The sequence below is a fragment of the Gambusia affinis genome, linkage group LG05, assembly GCF_019740435.1.
Source record: "Gambusia affinis linkage group LG05, SWU_Gaff_1.0, whole genome shotgun sequence".
Taxonomy (NCBI): domain Eukaryota; kingdom Metazoa; phylum Chordata; class Actinopteri; order Cyprinodontiformes; family Poeciliidae; genus Gambusia; species Gambusia affinis.
The window spans coordinates 15,839,248-15,854,999 of NC_057872.1; the positions used below are offsets into that span (position 1 = coordinate 15,839,248).

At 39.4% G+C, this 15,752-nt stretch overlaps 1 protein-coding gene and 1 long non-coding RNA gene across 7 annotated transcripts in view; one reads left to right on the forward strand and one right to left on the reverse strand.

The window, feature by feature from the left end:
• The first annotated feature begins 464 nt into the window (after nt 1-464).
• Nucleotides 465-7,894, forward strand: LOC122831489. Of its 4 annotated transcripts, XR_006370702.1 has the most exons (4): nt 1,562-1,584; nt 1,882-2,037; nt 2,568-2,712; nt 7,764-7,894. It is a non-coding gene; the product is annotated as an uncharacterized LOC122831489 (long non-coding RNA). The 4 variants fall into 4 exon arrangements; XR_006370703.1 differs by lacking the exons at nt 1,562-1,584; nt 1,882-2,037 and adding an exon at nt 465-545; XR_006370701.1 differs by lacking the exon at nt 7,764-7,894 and adding an exon at nt 7,159-7,238 and having other exon boundaries at nt 1,221-2,037.
• The window catches only part of LOC122831488 (G patch domain-containing protein 8), a 50,476-nt gene continuing 38,226 nt past the window's right edge, over nt 3,503-15,752 (reverse strand). For all 3 annotated transcript variants that reach the window (XM_044117705.1, XM_044117706.1, XM_044117707.1), the window contains 2 exons: nt 11,652-11,782; nt 3,503-8,160 (listed from right to left, as the gene is read on the reverse strand). In XM_044117705.1, coding sequence (XP_043973640.1) covers nt 4,341-8,160; nt 11,652-11,782 — 3,951 coding nt within the window. In that variant the 3' untranslated portion in view covers nt 3,503-4,340. The remainder of the gene's footprint in view (nt 8,161-11,651; nt 11,783-15,752) is intronic.

Sequence of the window (15,752 nt, forward strand, 5' to 3'; positions counted from 1 at the left end):
TTAATTTTTGGCAATAAGATACATTCCATATACAAAATGCGTTAGCTTGTAGAGAGCAGAGTTGTCCTTTGGTTTTAAATTTAGAAAATGGGTTTCACAACTTTTTAAATTGAAACTTTATGATTCATTGGCACCAAAATATACAAATTTTTTACAACTGAATACAGTGCTTTGACCTATTTTCTGAATATACTCTTTTCTTTTTTCTTGATTATTCCAACAATTCAACACTTCCATATTAAAGTGGCCTAACAGTTTTACAGTATAAAATCAAAATCACTGGTGCCACGATTGTTACTGCCCTGTTAATATCTTTAAATTATATGTATCTGTAAAAACAAGTTAAGTAAATGAAAACACTAAATATGAAAATATGAGGCCAGATATTATTTTCTTTTTCTATCCTTAATTTCTTTTGCGTTATTTCAGTTATTCAGTGCGATTCCACATAAACCGCGAGGTGGCGCCCGTCGAATTGGTGGCATAGAGAAGGTTGGGCACAGAAGAAGAACAAACTTTCCTAGATGCTAAAGGAAACTCAACATGTGTGTTCCATCTTTTCTCAATCGCAGGCCAGTAAAAATGTATTTCATCTATATTGGTATCCTTTAAGAGTTGAAGAGGTTTTCAAATCGAGTGACACATAGTGAGTCTCGATGTTCAGTTTGTGATTAGTATTGTGTACAAAAATGTGACATGCTTCTGAAAGCTAATTAATTCTGATGCCAGCGGCCTTTGTACGTGTGTGAGCTAGCAGAGGGGCTGTTGAATTCACCTTGAATTTATTGTGTTTCGTACTTCTTAAGACGGTTTCCACACTAAGGACATTATCTTAGTGTCTTCATTTGTAAAATTGACACTTCTTTATAGGTTATTGCAAAAAAGCCCAGAGAAACAATATTGTTATGACATCCAGTGAGTAAGTAATGGCTGCCTATATGTGAAACTTTGTAAAGAGACACAGCAATAGAGAAGAATTACACCTTATTCAGTTTTGTGGTTAAAGAGTAGTTGTTGTGTAAGAAATAATACACTTTTATTGTTTTAAAACAATGAATACAATTAAAAGTTAAAATACTTAAATGTTATAGTATGTTTTATTTGTGCAAAATAAAAGTTGTAAAAGCTATTTAAGATGGTTAAATAAATTCAGATATGTTTATTTTGATAATAGAAATTACAAAATAATTCTGACATAAAAGGACAAGTATTGGATTTACAGCACTAACTAAAAAAAGCTAATATGGTTTAGAGAATTAAAAGCCACCTGTGAATAGATTTTGTCATTTTATAAAATTCATAACGTTAAATGGAGCATGTTAAAAGAAATCTCGTTTGGTCTAAAGGGATATTATAGCCACTTGTGATGTACTGAATCAAAGTTGTCTGTTGGAGTTACTCAGTGATGCCTGAAGTACGTGATACATAAAGTATTGTATATAGATTATTTTGATTGGGCAGAAGATGAATAAACCTTCTTGTTAGATGCAAAAGGAATCTCAACGTGTGTGTTTCATCTTTTCTATGTCGCAGAGTCACACATTGAAAGAACGAAATTTATACATTAACCTGAGCCCATCCAAGGTTGGTGGGTAACATAGCTAAGCTATATGCTTCAAATTTCTAATTTGTAATCCATGACTTCTTTTATGCTTGGGATATAAAATGCTTGTAAAGTACCACTGAGGGTCTGCTGTGTTTTGGGCATGTTTTTCTTCCAAGGGACCTTGAAACTTTGTTGAAATGGATTCTAACACTCAGGTGGATTTTATTTGAAAACTAAAAGCTAGTAGTCATATGGATTTATAATAGGACTTGCCAAATCTGTGCAGAAATGCTTCAAAAAGACACAAATTTAATCTTTTCTCATGGTAATTTCAGTTCCCAGAAATAAAGAAAGTTGAGTAGAGCTGAAGAAATCATGAGAGAGGACGCAGGATTCTGAACGATCAAGAGAGATTCTCCAAAGATCCTGTTTCCTATATGCTCCATCGATGTGAAATGTTCAGTAGAGAAGTGCTTCTCTGCTGACAGAAGGTGGTTGCACAAATTAGTAACAGCAAGGGTGCCAATAATTGTATCTACAGTGATTGTTTAAAAACTATTATAATTTGTATGGACTTTTTTCCTCATTGATTTAGTTCACTCAATTTAAAAGTTGGATCATTCTACAATTTTCAGTGGAAGATTTGCTACTGCAATACTGCCTTTATTTTTTTATTTAATCCAAAAAATAAGATACTGCTTCAAATGAAAACCACAAAACCAAAAGTTGGTCGACTCACACATAAAAGGTGCTAACAACCTCACATATTGTAAATGTGTTTCTTTTTAAGCATGTTTCACGACAGAACTTATTAGCATGTAGAATCTCCCATCAAAAGACTTTGTTCCCAATACAGATCTGGGTAAATCATAAATAGTCATTTAGCCCCAGTCTGATACTTCTTTAAATGGTATTCATATATGCTTGAAATCTCAGCAGCTTTAAAATGCAATGAAGCAACACACTGCATTTCATCAGTGTTGCATGCTCTGCATCATTATTGTGATTGTGTCCCATTTAGTTCACTCACCACCACTGACGTCCCAGTTACTGCAGTCTCTCTTGTCCATTTTTATTGACAGCTAGAGACATGTTGTCCCACTGGGAGTTTCTCCAGGACAGCTTTGATTTGCTGCTCCGTTGCAAGGCAGGCTATGTTAAGAAAGGTAAGATATTTTTCTTCTGACAACATCTTCTAAAATGTGGATTGCTTCATCATTTGTTTCTAAAGTTGAAACCACTCCAGAAGCTTCATGTTTACCTGTTTCATCCAGTTCAAACCAAGTTTTGATGTGTATTGGGTGATCCTGTTGGAACACACGGTTGTGTCAAAATTTTAAACAACTGTGAATATAATTGCAGAGTCAGATGCTTCAAGGCTTTCTTTCTTCGTTGGAAGCAGTATGCGTATATCAACACAATAGTGGGCATGGCTTTAATTCAGTCTTCTAAAGTGTTCATGAGAAAATAGATTGTGATTTATTTTTAATTGGTGTGCAAATTGTGACCACATAGTTACAGTTTACATGAAGTCTAAGACAGTAGTAAGGGAACAAAGTGGAGTTGAGCTTCGATGACTTTTATTCCAAATTATTTAAACATGTCTTTATTAGGAATCTAATTGGATACAGATCAGATTCTTATTTGTAGTTGATCTGTGTTTACTGCTGTGTTCAAGTACATTAAATGCAGCCATGTAGATTAGTATATTGTGTCACGAGTGTTACTCTAATCACTAAGCAAAAGAACAAGCAAATCCTGTGGTTCTTTGGATTTGCAACCAAAACATACTGAAGTTGGATATACTGCCAATTAGACTTCCAATTTCTGAAGTACATGGAGAACAGCATTAGCTACTGTGTGTTATAAGACTGTTGGGACTTCTGTGTCAGAGGGCAAACATTACATAGATGTTGTTGCAAAACATGACATGATCAGCAAGAGTCAGACAGATTTTGGAAAAGCATGGAAGTCCCTTTATTGTCACTCACACTTTAATATAACATCAGCTTCATGAACTGTTAAATGCAGTGTGACAAAAAGAAAATGCCGTGTCTCAGATTTTAAGTTGTAAAAGGACATCTATTAACAAATGCATTAAGTGGGGATTAATTAGTGTATAAACATATTTTATTTTAATGATTTCAAATATATAAATCTGTGTCCTTCATGATGTAAATTTGTTTTTGGACAGGATTACTCCTATCTCACAGAGAGCTCACATAAGGTTAAAATGGCCGTGCCACATCCCCCTCTGGTCCTTGGTATGTTATCTGTTTGTTGAAAGTCACAGCCTAACCCAGATAACCTGTATGAAATGGAGATAAGCGGGGAGTATTATCACTTTCTCTTGTTATCCCGTCCCTGGATTGAAGGGTACTTCAAAAGGCAGCTGGTCTGCCTGTAGCTCTGGAGGAAAAAGAGAGGATGACACAAGCCCAGCTTGTCTTTGAATAGCAGGTGTACCTTTTCCTTTTATTCTGGGCCTGAATGAGAAATGATGGTCAAAACACAGAATCAAAGTCTGTTTTTTTTTTCTTACTGTCAGCAGCAGCAGAGCAGAAGCTACCCGGAGAAACAAATTTTCATTTAATCAGTCAATACTTGTTGGCGTATATGCACACACAGAAGTGTGCCTGTGAAGGCGTATGTGAGTAAGAGTTGGCGCTGATATGAGGAAACCAATAACAAATGCCTAATTTGAAATAAGGATTTCAGACTTTTCTTTAAGCATTCCCCCTTGTCCTCTTGCTGCCAGGAGAGATTAATAACCATGGCAGCAACTCTGTGAAAATCATATTGCCTTCTGTTGAAAATGCATTGGCCATGATTGGTCTATGAAAGGCCGCGAGTTCAAGGGTTGCAGGGATACTGGGGACAGTGGAGTGAGAGGGGGTGCGTGGAAAGCTGGGGCATGTGAGAGGAGGGGAATGGGATGATGGGAAAACAAGATCGAGGGAAGCAGGGAAGTGATGGGAAAAGGAGTAAAGTGAAGAGGATGAGGAAGGGAAGGAGAGAGTGGGGAAGAATGTTGGTGAAAAGAAGTGGATGTGCTGGAAGTGGAGGCTACATGGGGGTCCACAGAGAGAGCTGTGTGTTGTAAAATGATATGGTGAAGATTGGAGAGAGCAGGGGAAGGTGGAAGCGGATTGGGGTTAGGAACTCCCAGAGTCACAGGGTGTGTAAAGCTCTCCTGTGTGAGTGGGAGACTGACATGGAATGAGTGCTGAACTTGTCTTTGCAACAAATCTGGATGAATCAACTGAGGCTCCATCAGGCTGTGCAGGGGCACAGGTTTATATTCTTGTGAAATAAAACAACTATCTGTCCGTGTGCCATGTGTGTAGCTTGTCTGCGTGTGAATATCTGGACTTTCTTGTATCTTTTCCAGGACTTTCTGCATGTGCTCTCTTGCTTGCTCCTGGAGGACACGATATTTGTCCATCTCCTCTGCTGAAAAGCTGATTGGTGTAGTGGTCTCTACACCCATCTGTTTGTCATCTGTCTTAATCTGCTGCAGACAGAGATTTTGGATGTTGCTGGCATTTGACTCAGCAGTGTTAAGAGGACATATTGAACTGACACCCTCTGTTCCAAGGACCTCGTGGATCTTGGCTTCTTCCTCTCTCTTCTTTTCCAGACTCTTCTCCAGCAGATCCTTTTTTTCCTTTGCCTTTCTTTGGATTGCAGGAAGTTTTCCAATGAGAGGTAAATTCAATGTCTTGGACCCTGCCTGTGGCAGAGTCTTACTAGAATGTAACTCTGAAGAAGCTGTGTCTGAGATGCTAGTTGCATCGGAAGGAGAGGGTAAGTGGTCTAGCTGCGAACTTGTCTCCTTTAGGAGTAAGGGATTTCTGTCACAATTGAGATTTGGCCCTTTTAGCTGTGTTATCTGGGGGAATGACTGGGAAACTGACAACATGGAGGGAGTGAATTTGGGGTTGCTGTGCTTCCTTGTCTCCAGGGAGATGTCTGCAAACATTGACGATGCTTTGCATGAGCTGACAGACAACCCATCTACAGTGATTCCTGAGCAGGTACTGCTTTTGCTCCACTCACAGCTTAGCTCTGACAAGCTGGTACTGCTACAGGGGCTGCAGGAACGTGGGCTATGGCATCTACTGCCCTGTGCACCTATTGCAATATGGCAGCTGGAAGGATGTTGACTTGCCCACCACTCAGGGCTTGAGAGGTGCCTTGAACTTGACCGCCTTGAACCTCCACACCTCCATGTGCTACATGGGCTGTCCCTGTTGTCACAAATTGACTTGGTGCATGAAATGGACCTACTTGTTTCCCTGTCTTCCCAGCTATCACTGCTACCAAAAGTCCACCTGTCGATGCTGCTCCTGTCCCAGTCTACATCTTCTGGCTTCTCATGTCTCTTGTTCCAGTAGCAAGAACTTGGGTTAAGCCTTCTCTCATGATCCCACTCGGCTGATTTATCTTTTGGGCTCCATCCAGTCCTTAACCTGCCCTCCTGACTGCCTCCAGCAGAAACACCTCTTGTCCACTCCCTTTGTTGGGGGTCTAAAATCAGGCCTCTGTCTCTGCAGCCTGAGCGCCTCCCTGATTTCCTGCTCTCGCCATGAATGAATTCTCTGTCCCTGTGGAAGAGTTTTCTCTTTTTCATCGGGCCGCTACCACAGCTGTTGTCAGGGTAACAGAAGTCAATGAAACTCCTGGGGTTGCCATGGTGACCCCTTTCCCAAAACCGTGTTGAGTTGCATCCCGGCGAGAAGGAACGAAAGGAGAAGTGGGACCGCCAGGGAAAAGCGCCTGTATCTCCTGCTCGCTTTCTCTCCCCTACTGTGTCTCTGAGCCTGGTGAAGACGCTGTATGGTTCTGTCTGCTCAGTGTCCAGCTCTGACTTGAATTTACCACAGCAGCTCCTATGAGACCTCCTCTTTCTGACAGAGACAGATACTGGCTCTGCCACACATCTCCCCAGGAGACAGTCGCTGCCTGCACCAGCCACCCCCCTCACCCTTTTCTTTCTTTGCGTCCTTTTCTTTACCCACGTCTCTTCAGTGTCTACTGCTCTACAAACTGCAGAGACAACACTCCTTACTTTGCACTTTGCTAATCGCTGTTTTTTTGAGGACCTTTCTTTGTTACCCTTCTTCTTCTTTTTCTTTACCAGTTTGTGTTTCTTTGTGTTGGTCTTCCTCTTTCTGGGTGACACTTTTGGGACACCCACATGTGACTCTGGCGCTCTGGCAGACTTGTGTATTGTCTCACTCCCACATTCACACCTGGACGGGCTGATGCACATCCCTTGTGTGCCAGGGTGGGTGACAGACTCTAATTTACAGCTCAGGGTTGTGATGGCTCTCTTCCTGATCCCTCCTGCACCCTCTAATCTGCCTTGTGGAGGATTCTGTGAGTTTGTGTCAGAGCTGTCACTGTGAGTAGGGTCAAATAGATGGGGGGCTGCCCCCTCGCAATTTTCCTCACTTAGCATGCACTTTCCTTGGTCGGATTCTGTTTCAGGTGATGGAAGGTTTTTGTTTTCAAGGAGCAGATGTGCTTCTGTCTCTACATTGATATGTTGCTCATTTTTTACTTGTCTGTGTGTTCTAATCTCATGTCTTTCTTGTCCTTGCAAACAGGAATGTGCATCTGCTGTATGAACAGATGGCACAAATGGATTTAATTCACCTGAAAGAACACACAACAGTTTTTGTCGCGACTCTCGCAGATCTTCACTGAGCCTTTCTGCAGGTTGAAGATTTGTGCAGAGCGGCTTGCAACTATAGGAGATTTGTGGTTGAGACTTGGTAAATTTAAGCAAACTGACAGGCCATCGCAGTCGGGTTGAGCCGTCTTTGCCTTGCACGTATAGAAAATCACCTCCCGCCTTCTTTTTCACTGTCTCTTGGTGTTTTTCTGCATCTCCGTCTTTCTGTTTAGTGTCCATGTGAGACACTGCCAGTGCAGTGCCACATACGGTCATCGAGGTCTGCGACTGTGAGTCTAATAAGTCCTGGCTGTCATTATCACTGACTGCAGCAGAAATAGGAAAACGTTCCATCTGTTCCTCTTTTCTTGCAAGCTCTCCGGGGATTGGCTGAATGTCTCTTAGCAAGACACTGTCAGAGCTGGACTTATCCTTTTCACTTTCATCTGCTTCCTCTCGTTCTCTGCCGATATCTTCCATTATAGCCTTTACTCTTTCCTTCATCTGTTTTCTCTTCTCTCTCTCCTCCTCCTCCAGGTCAGAAAAGACAGAGGCAGAAGGCTCTAGTCTTGGCCCTCTCCGAGAGAAACAGAAGGACACTCCGAGCCTGCCTCCCACCCGCCCTAGTGTAGGCAGTTGGGGGCAAAAGCTGTGGCAAGACTGTGGATGCAGTGCTGGAGAGTCTGTGTGAGATGGTGAATGGATCAGTGGAGACTCTTGCAGAGCTGTGGCTAAAGATATTTGTGAAAGAGATTGGCAAGAATCATCAGACTGATGGCTGAAAATCCTGGAGTCTGTAGTAGTGATTTGCTGGAGTTGCTCACAGGCTTTAGAATTGTCCTCTGAGCTGCAACGTCTTTGGTTCACATCTTTTTCTTGCATCTGACTAAAAGCTTTAACTGCACGCCTTAGCCCATAAGTCCTTCTTGGAACTCTGCAACAAGATAAAAAGCAGAAAAAGATTTTATTTACAGCTTGATTTTTATCAACATATGTGAGTTAACAGTTGCTTAAAATCTAATCTCTGAACCTCTTGAATTAAATTAAATATTACTTGATGTACACCGTTCTTATTCCTGATTCCCAATATGCATTAAGTTAGAGATATTTTGCATTTTCCAGGCACATAGTACCATTTTATAGCACAATCAAGTAACTATGTTGCAGTGACGTGCGGTCAGGGGAGGGAAGTGAGGCAGTGCCTCACCAGCCATCATGGAAAGAAAGAAAATATATAATCATAAAGTAATTTAAATTGTTATATTCATCCGGTGGTTTGTACTAAAAAATGTTTATTTTTCATGTAGCTTCACCAATTTCTATTTTTATTTGTTCAAAATCGCTGAATTTTCTTATTTTCCCATTCAAATGCTTGGAAGCGATGCCGGTGAGGCAGCAGCGAGCTCTGCCTCACCTTGGATTGCGCAACCCCTGGCTCTGCGCTGGCTGCTAAGCGGAGAGAGCATGTTGCTGTACGGCGTCAATAAAATGGTTTAAACAAATTTAATATGTGAACTTATTTCCAATAATTTAGCTTATGTATATAATGTACAGTGCTTTTTGTCACCAACTGTGTTTGTGTAACGTGTTTCGTGTAATGAGCGATTATAAACGGCAGAGAACAGGTTCGAGGTGAGGCAGGCAGTTCTCTTGCCTCATGGCAGGGGGCGCTCAAGATCCCAGACTTTCGTCTTGTTCACTCCTCAACTGCCGAGTAAGTGACAGCGAGCTAGGCTAAACGATTCGGGAAGCAAGTCAAGTGCAGCGATAGATTATAATAGAGATAGTGATTTTTTGTTTTGTTTTTTAAGGAAATGTGTGTTTTGTGAGCTACAGTTTGTATGTGTAAGGATGCAGAAGTGAAACATAACCTGTAAACTGCTGTCAATCTATGCATCTATTTGCAAATCTGATTCTGATGACATCAGTGCCTCACCAGCTATGAACCTCACCGCACGTCACTGCTATGTTGCGTTCACTTGTTGTAAAAAGGCTGTATAAATCAAGCAGCTCAAAAGAAATTTGACTTTGCAATTTATAGCCTTGAAATTGGGCCTCTGTCTTTTTAAGAAGCTTCTGCTCTTTCTGACAGTCTGGCTTCAACACATTTGTCCATTATGCCGTTTGCGACGTTATTAGGAGCGTTGCACTTTGAAGTAGTTCTTATGATAAACTCAGCAGATGCACAAGTGTTTGCTAATTGCTGCTGCCACTAGTCTGAAGGAGGTGAGTGGCGGGTTTGCTGGGTAGTGGTGCTGCAGCTCGACTTGGAGAGTCGCTTAGAGTAAGAACTGTGTGGAAAAGGAGCGCTCAGTGAGAGCAAGCACCCCTGAATGGCTGCCATAGGAGATTCAATAATTTCTCAAGCAAGCATTAAATGATGAAAGCAACACTCCAGCTATTTGTTTTTATGTGGGAATAACATAACAGGATGTAAAGCTCAAACAAGTCAATTTTGCAAAACATCCCCCCATTTAAATACAAAGCCCACTCCCACCCATCTTTGACATTAATGTTTTTCGTATAACATTTAAGTGAAAATTTGCAGCAGAAAAGCAGTGGGATACAAACGCCTGGGAGCTGAGGTCTCAGAAAAACTTTCATTGCAATCTTAGAAATAATTCTAAGAATTATTCTTTCTAAAAAAAAAAATTAAGGTATTTATTCTTATCATTAGCTTAGGAAGATGGATAATACCCTTAAGGCTTTATAGGCACAAACTCATTAAATCAAAATGGAATTAAATTACAGAGTTTTAAGTCAGAAGTTTGAAATGATAAAATCTCTGGAAGAATGCTGCAGTCCAGTTTATTTCTTTGTGGTTCTAAATGAAGGTAATTAATGTCCAAAGTGAAAGGCCAAAAGCAAACCAGAGCACACCCTTGTAACTTCAGGACAGGCTTAACTAATGCCACCCTTGCTAAGTTATTTATATTTATGAGGGGCATGAGAAATAATCATGCTAATGTTTGGACTGCTTTACTCAATTATGAGCAAGCATATGAATGCATATATTATATATGAAACAATTAGAAGGTAACAAAACACAACATTACACAGATCACCTTTTCAATTGTGATATACAATTGTGTTAAAAAGAAAAAAGTGCATTTAAAAAGAGAGAATACCCAGCATGCAAATCCATGAGGAACACTGCAGTTTGTTCCAAAAGGAAAAATAGCAGTGTCTGTAGTTTTCTCACATTCTCAAACCATTAATGTATAAACTTAAAAAAGTTTGACAATTCGGCTTTGTGAATTACTGAAGTAATATTTAGTTGTTTTTAATTATTGTTTTGTATTTGTGGTGAATTGAGTCAACCTATGAAACATCCCATCGTATAATATCTGCAATAATCTAGATGTTCTGGGCTATTTTATGATCTTTTGGATGAGTAATTGATGCCCTCTACTCCTGGTAAAGTTAATCCAGGTTCAACATTTTCTCCATTTACAGACAGTTGCTTTTACTGTGGTGTGGTGCAGTCCCAGAGCCATAGAAATGCCTTTTTAAACTTTCTCCAAACTGATGGATGATAGTCATTTTATTTTTCTTTTAAATTTGTACAAGATGTGTTGCTTTTTGGCCTATTTTGAGTTGTACGACAGGTTGTTTTAAACGATTTTGGGAATCTACAGGTTTGGCAGTTATGGGAGATAGTTTTTGAGAAATCTAAAACAAAAGTGTGCTTATTTACAGGTATTTCATGTTTTAACAAATCCTCAGCCTAATGGGATACTTGCCTAAGTCCCAATTAAAAAAAATAAGACTTAGGCAATTATTCTGTTAGAATAATGAAATACAATTTGAAGCTCTGAAAAATGAAAGATGCAAATAAAAAATGTAAATATGCTCTGAACCCACACTATACAATAGTGTGGATGCAGATACTTATGCAATCTCAAGGGATTAATCTGACATGAATAACCAAAACAAAAGTGAAAAAAAAAGTTTTTCTTTCATAGCAATATCATCCACGTATTTCTTCTGTTTCTGAAAAAAAACCCAATTTAATATTAAAGAAAATAAGCACAATAAAGATGATAATTAAGCAACGTACACTTTCAAACCTGCAGGCAACTTTCATTTATACACTTTGTTCGCCCATATCATTAATTTTCAGTTGCTCCACTCCTCGCTCACCTCTAAAAAAAAATAAATAAATTACATCTCCTTCACCTACAAATCATCCACTCTCCACGTGTCAGCAAGAATGTGTCTTTATGTTATATTTACTTCACCTGTGGCCTATCTAGGCCAGCTGAGTGCTCTCAAATCTGCGCTTGCATCCATCAAGTCTAAGAATCGTTGACTGGATGTGACGCACTCTAACCCCTCTGGACTCCTGCCACTGGTCTCATTACACACAGACTGCTGCAGTTGGACACACATAAACACACGTACACACACATTCCTCCCGCTCACCGCTGGCTTTCTTGCTGCAGCTGTGCGAGTTGGTGAAGACGCCTGAGAGCCTTCTCCTGTTTGCGCTGGTCCTTCCACGATTTTGAGGCCACGTTGCGAACAAACTCTCTGTGCTGCAGTTCCTTTAACCTCTGCGGGAAGCGGACAAATAAAGGGGTGGGTGGTAGGGGAGGAATGAAGATGACAGAGGGAAGGAGTGAGAGAGAAATTAGTTTTAGAGGCTCTCTGCATGCAGCTGTCTTTCAAAGCTGTCAGCGAGCTCTGTTTGCAGATGTTCTCCCTCAAAGCTCAAGGGCAATTAACTTCATTCAGCTTGGGGAAAAAACGTTTTTTTTCCTTTAACACACAGCTTGAGCACAAAACACCACCAAACAGTGAAGAGCGTCCTACAGAAGCAGTTCACAAGAAGGAGTCACTGATGCTGTTTCTGGGCTGTTTGGATGACTTTCATTTGTATTTTACTTGCTGTAAACCTACCACGCAACTTTACATGAAATAATCAGCCACTTAGCAGCTTAGTTTCAAAAAATTGCTCCACTGAATACTGCTTTGCAAACAACCACAAATATTTGTTGCTTGGTCTCTATTAGAAATTTCAATAAAATGACAAATGAAGAACTCCACAAATGGAGTTTTATTTGTAAAATAAAATGGATGGCAAATGCAGAATAAAAAATATTTATTAAAAGCAGAACAAAAATGACATTCAGTTAAAGCTAACTCAGATATAAAGTAATCCAACAGGAGCACTGCAGAACAGCAGCGCTCTGTTCCCTGAAAGTCTTGACATGTTTTGGTATTTTATTTTCTAAGGAGTTACTTTCTTTTCTTTTTCTTTCTGGTCTGCTCTGAGCATTTTTCACGATGTGCTTCTTTGTTGCTTTTTGCTTCATAATGCCACCTTACTTTGACCACAGCATTGTACATCTGCTGACTATAATTTAAGGGTGGAGTTAAATGATTACTTTTTTTGGTGAAGACTATTGTTTAAGCTTAAGCTTTGATGCAGAGCCAGTTGCATACAGTCCATATCAAATCTGGTATAACACAATGTAATCAAATCTACTTTATCATGAAATCACAAATGGCAACAGACCATCTGCAGTTATGCTAAGATTAAATAACAAATACTAAAGACAACTGGTTGCCCTTAATTATATCAAAGTGAAAGTCTCAAATACTTGAAGCTTAATTATATTTTTATTTGCAAAAAAAAGTTTTTTTAAAGCATGTATCCTTTTTTTCAGCTTCATGATTAGAACTACTTTGTGAAGGTCTTCAAAATTGAATTTCAACAGAATACATTGAAGTTTGTGGTTATAATATGAGAAATTATATATATAAAAAAGAGTTCCTTCCTTTCATTTTTCCCCTGAGGAGAGAACAATATTCTCATTATATGATTAGCTTACCTAAAAAAAGAATCTCCAGCTTTGTAAATGGTTTATCTTCACACGCGGACAGCCTACATCAGGCAGTGAAACTCTAAAAGGTCACTATGCTCTATAATGCATTTTAAAGCCATATCGGGGAATCAAAACTGTTTTTGGAGAGGAAGACATAATTTGTTCAGTGCTCTTAGAGGAGGAAAAAAAAAGACATGCTTGCTTAAAATGTTTTGCCGTCAGGTTTTAAGGGTTTTCACGGATTGTGAAGGGCTTAAAATACACTCCTTCATTATTCCTGCACATTGAATAAAAGTGCTAAAGGGGAACAAGTGACTTACAATGTATTGCCAAAAGGGCTTTGACAAACATCTGTATGTGGGAGTGAGATGAGGCATCGTCTCTGCTTGTTTGATAATATCAAGCAGATAAAAACAAATGCAAGAGGTGGGGGGAAAAATTAAGTGTTTTTTTTTTTTTATGTGGTAGGTCAATCAACTTATATTTCATATCTATGTGGGTGATACTGTGAGTTATAAGATTGTGTATTTATGCCAGGGTATTTATGTGAAGCTGTAGCAATGGGTGCACTGGTTCTTCCAGGGAAACAATGATTCATGCCCCTCACTCCGGTTTCCTTTTCTGACATGCTCTAATCCTTCTTTTATCCATGCTTGGCAGGTGTGTGTGTGCACAGACTTTTTGTCTCCATGCACGTTTGAAAGGTAGGGATGCGACTCAGGAGTTTGGGAATAGATGCAACCTTGTGCACTGCTTTTTCTCTTGCTTTCCAGTATATTTTATTTTTTCTTCTCTGTGAACTCAGAGTTTGTTTCTTATGTATTTGTGAATTGAACGTTGAGGTGTAATTTTCAACAGGATTACGCCAGATGTACTTTTAGGTTGTGCTACACTTATTATCTGCCCATACAATATGTATCGCACACATGCACTCATCAGATTAGCTCCTCACTCATCAGATTTATTTATATATTCACTCATTTTTGCAAGCTGGATCTAATGCAGGAGCTGACAGTTGTCAGGTTAATCTCAGCTGAGTCTTACACAAGCTGGTGTCTTTTTACATTATCGAGTGATGCTTAACCTCCCACTCTGCGCTCACTGACGATAGCTCTGTGTATGTGCCACTAGGACTGTGGGTTTTAGATCTCTGATACATGTGGATGCCTGAGCGCTGTGGATGTTTGTCATTTGTGTGGTTGCAAGCGGTTATGATGCCAAGCTTATTCTATGGGTATTATTAATCATGCTGAATTAAAAAGAGGCGTATATGATGAACGACTGTGGTTGGTAAAAACAAAAAAAAAGCCAGAAAGGAGAAAGAAAAGATCGAAGTTTCTGCACTGTTTGTAGCAACCGGTAATTTAAACAGACCAGTCTATGAGAGAACAAATATATGAGGACAAATATCTAATGCTCTACTCTTATAAAAACAATGCATGTAAACTAGTACTTTGCAAGCACATAATCCTTTAGTAATACGTAGAATCCAATGAAGTCTATTGAGAACTTACTAAAAAAGACAAAGAAGAGAAAAAGAGTAAGGTGCTTAAAGCAATAACTAAACAAAACCTACAGCTGATGGACAATTTTAAAACCAACATCCCCTGTTTTAATAAAAAAATCGTATAGATATTACAATTAGTCACAATTTATATGCATTGCAACAACTGAAGATGAAGCCTACATTTCTATTTTTTCTTTTTTTTTGGTTAAGCTGTTCTTTTGCAATGCCCTTTTGGAATTTTCCTCAACTAAAAAAAATGCACAAGATTTACAGAAAGTGGTAAGGACAAATGAGTACTTTTTTGTTGAAGTCTTTGCATAATCATACACTTAATTACGCAATCTTTTGTTCATTAAAGCAGCGACTGATGGGGAACCTTTAGGTGTTTTTGTGGAAGTGGAGCTCCAACATCTAGCATATTTAGTATCTAGTATTTTTGGGGGTTTTTTGTTCATGCCTCAACTGTTTTAGTGGAAAAGACTGTTAGTTTTGTAGTTGCAATAACTCTAAAGGTTAACCTCAAGACTCTTTGCTCTTCAATAAAAACATCTCATTATTTCTGTCAGCCATCTGGCTGAGGTATGTCACCTTTCTGACTTCTGAAATAATTTAATATGCACAGGGATAGAACTCAAAGGATTGGGCAAAAGTTACACAGTGGAAGCATTTAAGCACATTTCATAATTTCAAATACTTCTCCTGGTCCAGAATTTTTGATTTGTACTAATGTTTTATGTTTATGTTCATTTGTATTTGTTTTGTGGTTTAAGAAATACTCAACTATGGATGAGTCAAAGTTGATTCCAATCCACTTGGAGAACATAAGGGGTGACAGTTTTGTAAGGCATTAGAGGAGACTTGCTAATAGGCTGATTGCCGCCCCCCGCCCCCCAAAAAATGCATTGTTTAAAAGATCAATGCATATAATTAGCAGTAAAGGTTGATAGGGCCCTGCATTCAGATATATTTACCCTGGAATCGATGACTCGAAAAAGGAGACAAAGCAAACGCAATCAGCTTCCATTCACCAAAGCCAATACTCCTGCAGGGAAACCGTCTTCAGCTAGAATTTCATCTGTTGTCTGTTCTGCAGGCAGAGTGTACATGCGCCCTCTTTTTTTTTCTGCATGTGTGTGTGTGCGTGTGTGGAGGTGTGCGTGTCCGTGTGTGTGTGTTCACACAGCACCC